Here is a 17,540-nt window from a genome sequence, read left to right as displayed (position 1 = left end):
AGAATATTACTTAAGACCAATACAAGAAAGGATTTTTAGAAATCTTGGCCAACTGAAAAGTATGAACATGAAAAGTATGAGCATGTACAGCACTCAATACTTAGTTGGGGCTCCTTTTGCCTGAATTACTGCAGCAATGCGGCGTGGCATGGAGTCGATCAGTCTGTGGCACTGCTCAGGTGTTATGAGAGCCCAGGTTGCTCTGATAGTGGCCTTCAGCTCTTCTGCATTGTTGGGTCTGGCATATCGCTTCTTCCTCTTCACAATACCCCATAGATTTTCTATGGGGTTAAGGTCAGGCTAGTTTGCTGGCCAATTAAGAACAGGGATACCATGGTCCTTAAACCAGGTACTGGTAGCTTTGGCACTGTTTGCAGGTGCCAAGTCCTGTTGGAAAATGAAATCTGCATCTTCATAAAGTTGGTCAGCAGCAGGAAGCATGAAGTGCTCTAAAACTTCCTGGTATACGGCTGCGTTGACCTTGGACCTCAGAAAACACAGTGGACCAACACCAGCAGATGACATGGCACTCCAAACCGTGCCTGACTGTGGAAACTTTAGACTACATTTCAAGCAACGTGGATTGTGTGCCTCTCCTCTCTTCCTCCAGACTCTGGGACCCTGATTTCCAAAGGAAATGCAAAATTTACTTTCATCAGAGAACATAACTTTGGACCACTCAGCAGCAGTCCAGTCCTTTTTGTCTTTAGACGCTTCTGACGCTGTCTGTTGTTCAAGAGTGGCTTGACACAAGGAATGCGACAGCTGAAACCCATGTCTTGCATACATCTGTGCGAAGTGGTTCTTGAAGCACTGACTCCAGCTGCAGTCTACTCTTTGTGAATTTCCCCCACATTTTTGAATGGGTTTTGTTTCACAATCCTCTCCAGGGTGTGGTTATCCCTATTGCTTGTACACATTTTTCTACCACATATTTTCCTTCCCTTTGCCTCTCTATTAATGTGCTTGGACACAGAGCTCTGTGAACAGCCAGCCTCTTTTGCAATTACTTTTTGTGTCTTGCCCTCCTTGTGCAAGGTGTCAATGGTCGTCTTTTGGACAACTGTCAAGTCTTCCCCATGATTGTGTAGCCTACAGAACTAGACTGGGAGACCATTTAAAGGCCTTTGCAGGTGTTTTGAGTTAATTAGCTGATTAGAGTGTGGGACCAGGTGTCTTCAATATTGAACCTTTTCACAATATTATAATTTTCTGAGATACTGAATTTGGGATTTTCCTTAGTTGTCAGTTATAATCATCAAAATTAAAAGAAATAAACATTTGAAATATATCATGAATATAATATACAAGTTTCACTTTTTGAATGAAATTAGTGAAATAAATCAACGTTTTGATGATATTCTAATTATATGACCAGCACCTGTAAATGAACAGGCTTTTTGATTTGGTAATGACAGCCATACGTCATTTCATGACGACAGACGTAACACAACACTGTCATTATTTTTACGCCCACAGGGCGCATGACTTAAAAACATAAATATAGGTCGTAATAAGGTGCTTGAAAAACGACCTATAGGGTTGTTTTTTTTGGAGGACAGTCTCGCTCGCACACTTGGCACAGACCTTGCAACGGTTCTGTCATTAATTAATATGAATTAATATAATTAGCCTTTTGCTTGACTGCGTTATCAAATGGCTAATAATGTGTTGCTAATGTTACACACATGTTCCTGTTCTTCATCTCAGATAGAGTCAGACAGCTGCCTTCTAACAATCAGTATCCTTACAAATGCTTTGAACAACTCAGAACGTCAGTGGAGAAAGGCTTATAGTTCATCATAAAATTGTAATAGACTCGCTATATTGATAAATCTACACAATTTTTCATATCAACAGAAAATATACCGGGATAACCTGGCTTCTCTCGAGACTTTCCTGCTTCAGAGCAGTCATAGTTAATGATATGCTAAAGCCTGCTGGCACGTTGTTGTGATTGGTTACAAGGTCATCTGTGTCGTCACAAACACCACCGATTTCAAACCGCAGGTTTTTGGTTTACTGCAGTTTCAAACATAAAATACTTAGCGATGGTGCTGAATTATGAATTTGCACATTATTTATATTAAAGCATATTAAAAACACTACATAGACATATAAACAACATTAAAAACTTGATTTTTACCACAGGGGGTCTTTTCTGACATCAGCAGCACAAACACCAGGAGAGATTCTGTGCAGAAAGATTTCCTGAGATCAGATACTTCTGGATGTCCTCCACAAATTCATCTTTCAAACAGTGGAAAAAGTTAATAGTCCTTTCTACCATCTCTATTGTCTTTTTGACATAGTATGTAGTGTCTTTGACATTCTCTCTTTTTAGCTTCAGCCTAAGATGCAAGTAGTGCCAACAGCTCATGTCCTACTCCTCAACAATGACAAACACTCATTGGTGGAGCCAGGATTTTTTCATAGGGGTGGCCAGGCAGGGGCCAGCAACCAGTCTGGGGTGGCACAGAAATCTTTTTATTATTTTAAGAAAAAATTGTGTTATAAAATTATTATGTTACACAGCCTACTTATTTTGTATGAAAACTAGCACATTAGTTACTTATGCATTTAAAAGTACCATTGTCTCAGTGCTGCTGCACAAGCTCTCTCTCATACACACAAAATGCGCGTGTACACACAGAGAGATCATTGTAAAATGAAAATTGCTGTGCTTGGTTTAAAATTTGTTCTTGCTTGTGTTATTTTTCTGTCTGAAAACATTTTGAATTAGCCTAACCTTTGTTCAGCTAAAGTTTGTCTTTATAATGTGAAATGATCCAATTAAAAGGCAGCATGTAACAATTTTTTTTCTGTGGGATTTAGTATCATATTTGGATTTTAGAAGTATTTTAAATGAATCACATGTAAACAATGTTTTTTCTGTTTTCTAAGTGTTTATTAATTTTAGACTAGTAAAAAACACTTTTAAAAAACAAGAAATTAATTTAGTTAAAGTTTACATATTAAATTTAATGAAATCTACAAACCCACAGAATTACTTTTTACAGTGCAGATGTGTAAATACTATGGTAGTCAATGGCTGCTGAGATCTGCTCATACAGGTTGGGAACATCTTAAAAGTGAGTAGATGACAGAATTTTCATTTTTGGTTGAACTATCCCTTTAAAGTGGTGTTTGTGGCAACTAACTTTTAAGAACTTGTCACTTCAAAAATCTGATTTATTTATCACACTCAAAAAATTATGAAAACATTAATCCAAAATAATTTATAAAGCAATGAAAAAAAAAAAAAAAAAATCAATGCATGCCGTAAAAAGAGTTCAAACAACGGTGTAAGACTGAATCTATTTAATTTATTTAAAAGTGCTACAAGTAGACAGCCATGCTTCATTTAGTCTTCAGGTTGATATTGCTGCAGAGTCCATGGGAAGGTTAGGCGATGGTGTTGGGGATAAAGGGTGGACGTAACTCATCATGATAGTCAGGGCTATATTTAGTCTTAACAAAAGCAGTGACACTGCCAACTGTAAGCAGTTCACTGCAATAGGATGTGACCCCTAGGGCAGTTAGCTACTGTGACGGTGCTCAATCATGCCACCATTTAAGCTACAATACTGTTAACAAACTTCCTAGACTTGTCAATTTTCACCAGATTCACACCAGCCTTCCAACAGCACCTCTAGGTCACAGCCGACAACATGATCATGGTATTCACCAGCTGCATGCTGCTGACCTCCCCATATAATTTCCACCGCAGTGGATGAAGAGGACATCTGGTGCTGCTCTTCCTCACAGGGAGTGGGAGAAGAAGGGGAGAAGTCCTCTCCACCTCAGTCGAACCAGCAGACACGCAGACTGAGTTTACATGGCATGGTTGCTGAAGCTCTCTGGGCACCATGCCTGACACAGCTATTACCTATGATCCACACTGTGTCTATGGAAGGAAAATTAGTTTAATAAATGCTTTTGGTAATGAAAATTAAGAATTTAATCTTGAAAGTTAGATCATTTTTTTTATGTTGACAATGCTGTCACATGTGGGAGAACACAGATAAAGCAAGCAACACCTTAAAGGTGCCATAGAATGGAATATTGAATTTACCTCGGCATAGTTAAATAACAAGAGTTCAGTACATGGAAATGACATACAGTGAGTCTCAAACTCCATTGCTTCCTCCTTCTTATATAAATCTCATTTGTTTAAAAGACCTCCGAAGAACAGGTGAATCTCAACATAACACAGACTGTTACGCAACAGTTGGGATCATTAATATGTACGCCCCCAATATCAGAGGTGTCAAGTAACGAAGTACAAATACTTCGTTACCTTACTTAAGTAGAAATTTCGGGTATCTATACTTTACTGGAGTAATTATTTTTCAGCTTACTTTTTACTTCTACTCCTTACATTTTCACGCAATTATCTGTACTTTCTACTCCTTACATTTTAAAAATAGCCTCGTTACTCTTATTTCATTTCGGCTTGTTTTCATTCCGCCTTTAAAAAAAAAAAACTATCCAGATAAATCGCGCCATCCGGATAGAGTGAATTTGATTGTGGTTGGATGAGAAGATAAAACATATAACGTACCATTCTGACACCCTATTGGTTTGTACGTAATCCATCACACTTGCACATCAAATCACGTCACACTCCAGCAAGGAGGACTAAAAGGTGCGTTCACGCGGCCTTGTAATTCCTGTAGTTACGAGATTCGAGCTTGTAAAAAGCGTTCACGTCCTCGTAGAGATCGTAATTACAGCTTGTAAGCTGGTAGTTTTCTGAGATCTCCCACATGTTCCACCTGACCGCTGTAGATTCATTTAGGTGTTGATAGTGGTGTCATGGAAACGCATAATTCCTAGTCCAAGGACCAAAAGGACGTGAACAGCTCCGAATATAACGTCACGTGTTGTCATGTCAAGATTCCGGTAAATACGAGGTGACGTGAACGCAGTAATAGTCAGTGTTGGGGGCATTACTCAAAAAAGATGATTTCTTATAAGTTATTATTTCTACACTACTGGCTCATTTAGGCTATCAAACGGGTGCTTTCTCTTCATCCTCTGCAAATTAAGCTAGGTAACGTAATGTTAGTTCGATAGAGAGACGTTTAAATCGTATACCGGTTTTTAAACTTTTTTTTTTTTTTTTTTTTTAAGCGCGACCCTTTTATTTATGTGACACATAGTCATATACAACCATGTAACTAAACAAGCCAAAACGAATTAATTTAAAACGAAACTTAAGGTAAACCTGCATTGCTTTCATGGTATACCTCTCTCTTTCAGTGAAGTGGAGCAGTGCTCTTGCTGAATGGCACGGATTGCACTACAGACTATTGTACCTTTTATATGTTTTTTTTTTAAACTGTATTTTATTTTTCATAACGAACAAGCTGCGATGTCACGTTTCCAGTGCTTTGTTGTGTGCGCGTGAGGCGCAGGCGCGATCAAACAGCTGTCTTTAAAGGGGGCTTGCCTCGTCGTCATGGCAACGGTTCGTGAACAGGTCAGATTACGTCAGAGTTTGTTGGATGCTCAGACGACCAAACAAACGCCGATTAAAGGTGCCCTAGATTCAAAAATTGAATTTATCTTGGCATAGTTAAATAACAAGAGTTCAGTACATGGAAATGACATACAGTGAGTCTCAAACTCCATTGTTTCCTCATTCTTATATAAATCTCATTTGTTTAAAAGACCTCCGAAGAACAGGCGAATCTCAACATAACACCCACTGTCACGTAACAGTCGGGGTGTACGCCCCAATATTTGCATATGCCCGCCCATGTTCCCAACATTATGAAAGGCATTAGACAAGGGCAGGCATTAACGTCTGGAGCAGCACAACCGAACCATCAGACTAGGTAAGCAAGCAAGAACAATAGAGAAAAATGGCAGATGGAGCAATAATAACTGACATGATTCATGATAACATCATATTTTTAGTGATATTTGTAAACTGTATTTCTAAATGTTTTGTAAGCATGTTGCTAATGTACTGTTAAATGTGGTTAAAGTTACCATCGTTTCTTACTGTATTCACGGAGACAAGAGCCGTCGTTATTTTCATTTTTAAACACTTGCAGTCTGTATAATTCATAAACACAACTTCATTCTTTATAAATCTCTCCAACAGTGTAGCATTAGCTGTTAGCCACAGAGCACAGCCTCAAATTCATTCAGAATGTAAACAATATAACAGTATACAATACTCACATAATCCGACGCATACATGCCGCATGCATGATGAACACTTTGTAAAGATCCATTTGAGGGTGTAAACTTTATGTACTGTTTAAGGCAAGCGCAAGCTTGGGGGCAGAGAGCATGAGAATTAAAGGGGCAGTAGCATAAATCGGCTCATATTTAATGATGCCCCAAAATAGGTAGTTAAAAAAATTAATTAAAAAAAATCTATGGAGTATTTTGAGCTGAAACTTCAGACACATTCAGGGGACACCTTAGACTTATATTACATCTTGTAAAAAAACATTCGATGGCACCTTTAAACATGTTCAGTCGGGTAAACAGACTCCGACCAACGCCAACACCTATCCAACAAACTCCAACAGAGAGTTTGCTGGCGTTTGTTGGTGCGGTGTGAACTGAAACAGCTGAAAACAGCTGGCAGGTGTTAATGTCAAGCCCTGATTGTTACTAAGCCTGCCCTGGGTACACCAAAACTACCCGTATTTTTCTTGTCCGTTGCCCTCACAAATTTCTGCAGTTAAGCTTGGATGTACATTTACATTCCAATAAAGGTTATTAATGCCTCTGAATTTTGACTTTTTGCACCATTAGAATACTTATAGGCAACTAGTCATGATATCTTCCACTCCATGAAACCCATGTTAATGGTCAGTAGTACACATATATGGTGCTTTAATGTATTTGCATTGTACTAAAATGTGTTCATTTTCAATGGACATATATGCGGCTGAAACGGGTAGCCTAGTGCATCCCAAATTTTTCAACATTAACATTTTAATATAACATTATGGTCATTATGGCCTTTAGAAAAATGTTTTTTTGAGGAGGTGGAGTACACAATAGGCCCCTGTGGCACGGCCTAAGCTTTTGTCCTTAATGGCATTTTTTCCCCTACATTACTTTTACTTTTATACTTTAAGTAGTTTTGAAACCAGTACTTTTATACTTTTACTTGAGTAAAAAGCTTGAGTTGATACTTCAACTTCTACAGAAGTATTTTTAAACCCTAGTATCTATACTTCTACTTGAGTAATGAATGTGAATACTTTTGACACCAGTGCCCAATATGTGCATATACCAGCCCATGTTCAAGGTATTCAAGCCAGTATTAACGTCTGGATGTGCACAGCTGAATCATCAGACTAGGTAAGCAAGCAAGAACAACAGCAAAAAATGGCAGATGGAGCGATAATAACTGACATGATCCATGATATCATGATATTTTTACTGATATTTGTAAATTGTCTTTCTAAATGTTTCGTTAGCATGTTGCTAATTTACTGTTAAATGTGGTTAAAGTTACCATCGTTTCTTACTGTATTCACGGAGACAAGAGAGCCGTCGCTATTTTCATTTTTAAACACTTGCAGTCTGTATAATTCATAAACACAACTTCATTCTTTATAAATCTCTCCAACAGTGTAGCATTAGCTGTTAGCCACGGAGCACTATCAAACTCATTCAGAATCAAATGTAAACATCCAAATAAATACTATACTTACATGATCTGATACACTGCATGACAAACATCTTGTAAAGATCCATTTGAGGGTTATATTAGCTGTGTGAACTTTGTTTATGCTGTTTAAGGCAAGTGCAAACTCTGGGGGCGGAGAGCACGATAAATTAAAGGGGCCGCAGCCTGAATCGGCGAATATTTAATATTGCCCCAAAATAGGCAGTTAAAAAAATCATTAAAAAAAATCTAGGGGGTATTTTAAGGTGAAACTTTACAGACACATTCAAGGGACACCTTAGACTTATATTACATCTTGTGAAAACTTGTTCTATGGCAGCTTTAAAATATAGATTGCAGTCTAATATTTGATTGTTCTTTTAATATGGACATTGTAATATCAGCTGTCAAATGTCAAGTAGCCAAGACTAGTACTTACAGTTTAAGCTGCAGACATGGTGGATGGGTCACAACTCGTGGCCATGATAACCTCAAATGGGGTCACTAAAAGAAAATAAACCTCTTGTAAAAATATATAGTCAAAGCCTTTTCTAAAGTCATATTCAAGACAATATCACAAAGGCAGTGAATCAACGCAGTGTGGGGAATTACAAAATTTACGTTAGTGTATTAACAGCTTTCGTTAAAGTAATAACATTTCTAATTTTAGCTAAGACGAATTTAACCTTAGCTTATTAACATTATGACAAGTAATGTCAACGTTATAATCAGGTGACATCCAAATACACACTCATAAATTCAGGTTAATTGATTTGCTGCAAGTTATTAAGTAACTTTAATAGCGTGATCTAGTGTTGAAAATGAACATTACCATGTAAAAAAGTGCTGCAGCTTTTTAATCCTTATGTGTTATAACAGTGGTTCCCAACCACATTCCTGTAGGCCCCCCAACACTGGACATTTTGCATGTCTCCTTGATCAAGCACACCTGAATCAAGTCATCAGGGGCCAGTTGCACCAGCTGTGCGCAAGTTACAACGTAGACTAGTTTTCACGTAAATGGGCACTAAGTTACAACTTACGCACTACTAAATATTTTTGTGTTGCACCATTAAACTTAGTTGAAGCGTAACTCTACGTACACACTAAATATTTACGGAAGCCTCCTGTCAGGAGTAACGGTTGGAATAAAATAGCAGACTGACTGAACTGCATCCATAAGCTCTTGTTTTACCTGACAGACTTCATTCTTTACACATATATGATGCTGCTGACATTTCCACTCTCTTAAATTTTAAGAGAGAGAACATCATGTGAAAAGATTACTTTGTTAGACACTCTTCAACACGAACCCGTTAAACAGCGCACCGCTGTGTGCATCGGTCCTATCACTCCGTGTTGTGCATGTCAAATAAAATCAGTCATAATCAATAAATGTAATTTCTTATGTTTTTGTTGTTGTTTCAGTATTTATTTATTGATCCTTATTAATTTCGTTTCAAATACAGTTTCTGAATGTTATTTACATATAAAAACATTTATGATTAAGTAGTAGGCTATTATATTTAATGGAAACTTATTTTTACTGTTAGCTACGTGAGGCAAAATAAGTCAGAATGAAGGATAAACTGAAATTCACGGAATTTCAACAACTTCTGCTCCTGTATTTGAAGGATAACTGAAGGTAAACGTCATATTATGCGACTACGCATTACTTTACGGAGACCTTACGAGCTACTAGCTACGTTCTGCCTTAAGAACAAATGGTGCAACCGAATAAAGTACAGAGTTAGTTACAAACTAGCTAGTAGCGACTAAGCCACTAGTGAGGACTTTACGTTCCAATTTAAGAAAGAACTTACGAACGGCTGGTGCAACCCTACCCAGCTCATTAGCAGAGACTCCAAGACCAGAAATGGGTGTGTCAGTAAAAGGAAATATGTGCTGTGTCCGAAATCGCCCCCTATACCATCATTCACTATTCCCTACATTACTTCACTAATATAGTGAATGATATGAGTGAGTGAATTCGGACACTGAGTGCGCCAGAAGGGTTGCCATTTTCACATGGTTTGTGCTTGCTGTAAAATAATAATTTGAAACGTAGCAAACTGGCAGCTCCAGTAGTAATAAATATTTATGCTGAACTCTGCCATGGAAACTAGCATGTCCAAACCTAATGCTCAATTTAAAAAGGAATTTATACTATGTTGGACCAGCGCGGTTTGGAAAATGAATGGATGATTGATTCAGCTGCGGGCGCCATCTCCTGAATTCATTCAGCACACGACTCTCATCGTGCATTATGGGTATTCTCAAGCTGTTGAGTGTGCATCGTCTGTACACTCGTTATTGTGGTGCATTGTGGGATTAAATGAGTGCACTCAACATCGTCCACTATGGTTTCGGACACCACTACAAATGGCTGTCCCCTCAAATAGTGCCCTATTTAAGGGTATAGGGGGTGATTTCGGACACAGCCATCGAAAATGTGCAGTGTTGGGCCTCCAGGAACATGGTTAGGAAAGTAAACAAAAAAAAAAAAAAAGGAAGCTTTCAGTTCTAAAACTTCTAACTTCTAAAAGCTCAAGAAAATTTTGATTTTTCAATTCATGAACCTTTTAACAAATGCCACAATAAAAAGAAGTATGTATGTGAAAGGTATGTAAAAGGGTATGTTTAATTTACTGTGTCAATGCAGCATTGGTACATCAGTATAAAAAAATCCAAGGCAGGCTGGACCAATGAAACTTTTTCCTACAATGGTGTTGTCAGTGGCATTGTTTGCATCCTCTACTGTGTCTGGCCCATGCACGTTTTAATCATTTAATTTGATTTTTTGTTTGTGAATCAGTTTATGGTTTTGATATTAAACTATTATGGTTTTGATATTGATATTTACACTTGGCCACATAGAGTCTCAGCTGATTGGATATGAATCTGATTTTCTATTCCCATGCAAAATGCAAATACACACTTCCGCTGAACTGAAATGGCAGCCACCTTTATTTTGCTCTATTTTGGTTTGGTAATTCATTCAAAAAGAAAGAATGAAAAAAAAAATATTTTTCTCATCTTGCTTTTCTCTGCATGACAGAAAGTCAACATTACATGTAAACACAACAACCAACACTACATCAGTGGGTTTTCTCCCATTTTACTCACTGTATGCTGTATAACTAAAGATAGTATCTTTTATTTGAGCCAGAAGCAGGTCTGCATAGAACATAGCATCCTCTGCTGCACCGATGTCCTGCTCAGCCATCTCCATTGCTAACTGCTAAAACTAAATTGCTAAAAACAAGACATTGACTGAGTGACCAAAGAACGGCATAAAAAAAAAATTAGTTTTTTAAATTCCTTTGGCACAATTTTCACAAGCAATTGGTACATTTTCAAAACTCTTAGTATTAATATCACAACAGATCAAAAGTGCACTTTTTTCAAACATTTCAGCATGTTTTCAATTGTGTACATATATTCTCATAAAATCACAAAGTATCCTTTGATGAAGTGTAATGTTTCAATAGAGGATGTCAAACACTCATTAGATGAGCAACCCATGTGATCTATACAATGACCTTTGACCTTCCTGAAAGATGAGCCAATCCCATTCAATTATGACCTCTGTCAGTATTTCTTACTATGTTAAAGAAACCTACTGTACCTGACAAACTTAAATCATTTCTGTCTTTGATCTGTTGTATTTGTGTAACGGACGTGAGGCAGTAAGACCTGTGCGTGTAAACCTCAAGAGGCGCTAGTGACTGACACTAATGACTGCGCTCGGAGCGAGTGGGATTGGTTACATTTGTACTATTGTGTGTAATTCGCTTCTTTGTTCTTTGTTCTATACATACATATAAATATATATATATATATATATATATATATATATATATATATATATATATATATATATATATATATATATAGTTATTGTTATTTGAATTAAAATGTCTTATATCTCAGAATAAGTTTTTGGTCATATCACCCACCCCAAAATGACACAGAATATGAACTCTGCTTTAAGTCATATACTGTTTTTAACATGCATTTTAAACACGTAAACCACATTTGTAGATATTTGCATATTAATAATGTAATATCTGGTATAAATGGTTTCTGCACCTAAACATTACAGTTTTGCCTACTGGACAAATTCTCACACTCTTTCATTGTTAGTTCTTAATATCCTCTTGAATATATTTTATACAGTATATATTCACAGCAGCATGTGAATGGGACTTTTATTTTGGTGTGGTGGTGTGACGTCATAAGACTGCGCTGCACTCCTGCATCTGTTGTGATTCAGCTGAGGAAAGGTTTGTTTTGGTCTTTTATTCATACTTTCAGAAAAACATACAATGACATTTAACATAAAGAACAAACAAACAACCAAACAAAAATCGGGAATACACAAAACAGATCTTACATGATACAGGATAGAGCATGAAAATGAGAAGATGTTTTAATACACTTCTTATTTCTATTAATTGAGTTCAATGAGTCATAAAATATTTTAGGGTCTTTACAGAAAAAAATAAATGATGGTGTAATAGACATTACTTTAGTTTTATGTATATGAAACTTCCCAAGAAGAATAATCAATTTTAATGTGTTTTCAATTATAACAGAGCATAATGATTTTGCATAATGTATCAAAACCATCATAGAAACCTGCTTCCAAAAGTCTTCTGAATATTCTGAATATTTACAATTGCAAAATAAATCCATCTAGAGATTGCTTGTGAAAATTATATAATTTGATGGAAAGTTTACATTTGAAGTCACACAATAGTACAAATTTTAATCCACCATATATATATATATTTTTTTTTTTTCAAAGAGCAGATTGGGGATATAAAACCATATAGAATTCTGGACCAAACATTGTTTTATCCAATTTATTTTAAAAGATTATATTAAGATTGCTGAAATCAAGAACGTTAAGTCCACCCACTGAATATTTTACACTTTCAGTTCTATATCTCCAAATTTTGCTTTATGTAAATTATTTTCAAGGCTTTCATATAAACATTTATTATAATACCAAAATATCTAACTGTTTGTTTTACCTTAATTCCACATACAGCTGGAATATTAGAATGATTGTCATAATCTCTGATTTACTCTGATTAACAGAGAGGCCAGAAGCATCTGAAAAAAGTTTTAATGTCTCTAGTATAATAGGGACCTGTCTTTATCCTTCAGGAAGATCCATGTATCATTTGCCAGCTGACTGATTAAAATAGTGCGGTCTGTTATTTGGATGCCCTCAATATTCGAACAGTGCACTGTATAAAAGTTAAGAAGCTCTGCAACTAACAAAAACAAAAAAGGAGAAATAGGGCATCCTTGTTTGATGCCTCTCCCAATGACAAAAAGTGGACAAGTTCCATTAGACAAGGATACATTACTATTGATGTCTTTATACAGGGTCTGTACAGTTTTCACAAATTTTGGACGTAATCCAAATCGTCTTAAAGCAACATACATAAAGGCATGTTTAACTGTATCAAATGCCTTGTACAAATCTAAAAACAAAATAAGTGCATCATCATTGACCAACTCTGAGTGATCTAAAAGATCTAAAACAAGACGAATATTATTTGAAATGTGGCGACGATCTTTTTGGAAGTAAATCACATCCACTCATGAGTAACAGAAAAGGAGCGTCTCATTTTGTAACGTGAATCAGTTTATCATAATCATGAATTCAGGTGTTATTCCAGAAAGCAAAGTTAACATACAGTCACATATACCCTGAACTCTGAGTTGTTATGTTCAGAAAGCAAGTTGCTACTTACATAACCTGATAGCTACCTTCGTTTTGGAACCGAAAGTTGAGGTTATCCGCCTACTTAACTTTTAAACATACATGTTATGTCACATAACCTGCTTTCTGGAATACACCCCAGGTACTAGAAAGAAGTGATGAGAGAGAAAAAGTTTCACCGCTCACTGACGCCACCAGCTGCTCAAACAGTGTAAATGAACGAGAACAACAAACACTAACATGTGATGACAACTTTTACAAACCAACTGCTAATGTTTTCATGAAAGTGTAATCTATTAAATGTGATGTACTAAAAAATTTAATGTGAAATATAATTATATTAATGTTAATGTTATAATAATTATATTATATAATTAAATATAATTATATAATATGAACTTTCTGTAACATTTTTTTGAATATATATATTTTTAATCAGATAATTTAAGTCCATTAATTCTCACTCTGGGGTGCGTTTCCCGAAAGCATCGTTAGCCAACTATGGTTGTAAGTCCCATTGAACTCTATTGGTAACAACGGAACTTGCGCCCATAGTACGCTTTGCGAAACACACCCCAGACTGACTCTCTCACCAGTACGCTGAACTACTGAACTAGAGCGGATTGAGACACACCCAGAGATTCAGTTTGGATTTATTTTTCTATCTGTTAATTATTCTCAACTTAAACAGGACAGAGGGACCAAACACAGAAAAACTCCTTGTGAATCGACTGAGATCCATGTGACACATTATTATAAAGATGGTGTTTATTAAAGAGGAGAGTGAAGACATGAAGATTGAAGAAACATTCAGAGTGAAACATGAAGATACTGAGGAACGAACAGGTTGGTTTCATTCTCAAAGCTGAACTCAGTCATTTGATCCACATTAATGTCCAGCTCTACAGAAATGAATGATATTTTGAGTGATACCCATCTACCCAATCTGTCCGTTTTTATCATCGTTCTGAATCTGATCGAGTCGTAGTCTTTGACAAAAATGTTCAAAATAGTTCAAAACAGTTGCTTTTTATTAAAGGAACACTCCACTTTTTTTGAAAATAGGCTCATTTTCCAACTCCCCTAGAGTTAAACAGTTGAGTTTTACCGTTTTCGAATCCATTCAGCCGATCTCCGGTTCTGGCGGTACCACTTTTAGCATAGCTTAGCATAGTTCATTGAATCTGATTAGACCGTTAGCATCGCGCTTAAAAATGACCAAAGAGTTTTGATATTATTCCTATATATTATTCCTTTAACTCTAGGGGAGTTGGAAAATGAGCCTATTTTCAAAAAAAGTGGAGTGTTCCTTTAATGAAACACACATTAAAGTGTTGTTTAAAAAATGCATGAAGCTAGAATAATAATAAAAAAAAATTATGCACTGTATTGTTCTGAATATAAGATGGCGTTTTAAATGATTAGTTCACTTTCAAATGAAAATTAGCCCAAGCTTTACTCACCCTCAAGCCATCCTAGCTGTATATGACTTTCGTCTTTCTGATGAACACAATTGGAGTTATATTAATAAATATCCTGACGCATCCAAGCTTTATAATGGCAGTGAATGGGGGTCACTAGTATGAGCTGAAGAAAGTGCATCCATGAAGTAAAATATCTAGCTTCTGCCAGACTGCCCTCATTTTCGTTACAAAGAAAGTGTAAAACTTTTGCAGTTCAAAAATCTTACGCTATGTCCTATGCCTTTTCTATTCAACTCACGGAAAAAGTGTAACTTAAATAAGGAAGGTGGTCTAGCGGAAGCTAGATATTTTACTTCATAACTTTAACATAAGATTTATTTTACACAAACCCATTACTTTGCTTCAGAAGGTTTAAAAAAATAAAAGTTTAAACTTTTATGGTGCCTCATAGGGGTTTAACGACATGCTCAGGACACGATACGGTATGTATCACAATATTTTGAACAAATTGAAACATTAACAAATTTTAATAACTTTCTTTGTTGTACATACAAAGATCACATTTCAAGGTTTAATAAAAACCTTCTATATTCACATTAACAGCTGAATAGGTCTGTCTGTCACTGGAAAAAAAATGTGTTTCACATTTAGGATTAAGAATCCTAAGGGACCGTTCACATATCGAGTCTAAAAATATTGATGTCTGTCATATTGTGGCATTCTGAAAAGTTGAGAATTTTTCATCTCGATGCGCCTGGAAAATGCACCGCATGCACATCGTGATCGCGTTGCTTCCATTATGCTGCGCAGCTACATTTGAAATAACTGACTTGCACACGGAAAAGACACAATATGTCAGAACTTCTTAAAGCAAAGCATCGCAAGCATCTTTTGCTTTTCTGTGAGCACAGCTGTTGCTGTGGCACTGCGGTGAAAGAAAGCCATGACTTTTCTCACACGACCAAGCAATAGACTGACGCGAGAAACGTTTACACCTGCTTGCAAGATTCGATGTGTGCGCGAAACACTTACTGAACTAGAGAGCTGATTGAGACACACCCTTAATATGCGCTGACAACCCGGCTTCTCTCACTGCCACCTCCATGTTGCAGAGTAGTTCACGTCAGCAGCTCAATCAATAAGATTAGACTGCCGTCATTATCGTAAAAGTAACGGCATCACTCTACGATACATATCGTAACATTTTTGCATCACGATATTTCGTAGTGCGATATATCGTTATAGTGCCTCATCTTCTGACTCTCAGAATGTTCTATCAGGTGGAACTGCTTCAGATAACGGCAATGCATTTACAAATCATATAACCATTATTGAAACTAATTATATCGCGATATATCGATATTAAATTATTGTCCAGCCCTAGTTGATACACAATCAGATGGTAAGATCAGGTCATTTTTAACTTCAACAAGCAGTTTCTATGAAATTATAAGGTTTAAATCCTGATTGAAATACTTCTCAGATATGCGTTTTCTGCTAAATTATTTTTAATAATACTTAAACATGAACTTTTTTTAATATTTTAAATTATATTTTAAATATTAAATTGTGTTATGTATATTGATTGTTTTTCTCTTGTTTTGTTCTGCTGCGCTCTCTTGCAGTTACATGTCAAATGTTTTGATGTCTTGTTTTGTGCCAATAAACTGAGGTTTACTTGTTTGTCTTTTTTCACTTTAGACCTGATGGTACTGAAAGAGGAGAGTGAAGTAATGAATGAAATGGAAGAGAAAGATCAATATGACAATCACTGTGATTTTATTACTGGAGAAAAATCTCTTATTTGCTTACAGACTAAAGAAACTTCATCACAAAAAAAGGGGCAAAAGACAGGGACTAGAAGTAATTTCATCTGCCAACAATGTGGAAAGAGTTTCAAAAAAGAAGGAAACTTAAAAGTCCACATGAAAAATCACACTGAGAAGCATTACACATGCCCTCAGTGTGGAAAGAGTTTCAAACAGAAAGGACACTTTGAAGACCACATAAGAATTCACACTGGAGAGAAGCCTTTCTCCTGCCAACTATGTGGAAAAAGTTTCAACCAAATAGGAATCCTGAACAGGCACAGGAGAACTCACAATGGAGAGAAGCCTTACACATGCCTTCAGTGTGGAAAGAGTTTCAATGAACATGGAAAACTTGTAGTCCACATGGGAGTTCACACTGGAGAGAAGCCTTACACCTGCCAACAGTGTGAAAAGAGTTTCACTAAACATGGAAGCCTTCTAGTCCATATGAGAGTTCACACTGGAGAGAAACCTTACATGTGCCAACAGTGTGGAAAGAGTTTCACTTATAAAGGAAGCTTTAATAGGCACATGAGAATTCACAATGGAGAGAAGCCTTTTCACCTGCCAACTGTGTGGAAAATGATTCAACCGATAAAAGAATAAAAGAAACCTTAATGCCCACATGATAATTAAAGGAAGCCTTAATAGGCACATGAGAATTCACAATGAAGAGAATTCTTACACCTGCAAACAGTATGGAAGGAGTTTCAATCAGAAAAGACACTTTAAAGACCACTTGAGAATTCACTGGCGAGAAGCCGTTTATATGTGGTCAGTGTGGAAAAACTTTCAGATATAAAGAAACCTTAAAGTACCACATGAGTATTCATGTATGAGAGAACTGTTTGTGGAGTCAGTTTCACAGACATGAATCAGCTTAGGAATCATAATAACTCACAGCAGAGAGAAGCCTTTCA

General features: G+C 36.4%; 1 protein-coding gene across 1 annotated transcript; it reads left to right on the top strand.

Annotated features, from left to right (window-relative positions):
* The first annotated feature begins 14,093 nt into the window (after window positions 1-14,093).
* Window positions 14,094-17,226, top strand: LOC137025295 (gastrula zinc finger protein XlCGF57.1-like). The gene is made up of 2 exons (XM_067393303.1): window positions 14,094-14,231; window positions 16,511-17,226. Exons 1-2 carry the CDS (start codon window positions 14,147-14,149, stop codon window positions 17,224-17,226), a joined length of 801 nt encoding a protein of 266 aa, XP_067249404.1. The 5' UTR covers window positions 14,094-14,146.
* The last annotated feature ends 314 nt before the right edge of the window (window positions 17,227-17,540 follow it).

The sequence above is a fragment of the Chanodichthys erythropterus genome, chromosome 8, assembly GCF_024489055.1.
Source record: "Chanodichthys erythropterus isolate Z2021 chromosome 8, ASM2448905v1, whole genome shotgun sequence".
NCBI classification, from domain to species: Eukaryota; Metazoa; Chordata; class Actinopteri; order Cypriniformes; family Xenocyprididae; genus Chanodichthys; species Chanodichthys erythropterus.
The sequence above is the reverse complement of the archived record's forward strand: the minus strand, read 5'-3'. Positions and strand labels throughout refer to the sequence as shown.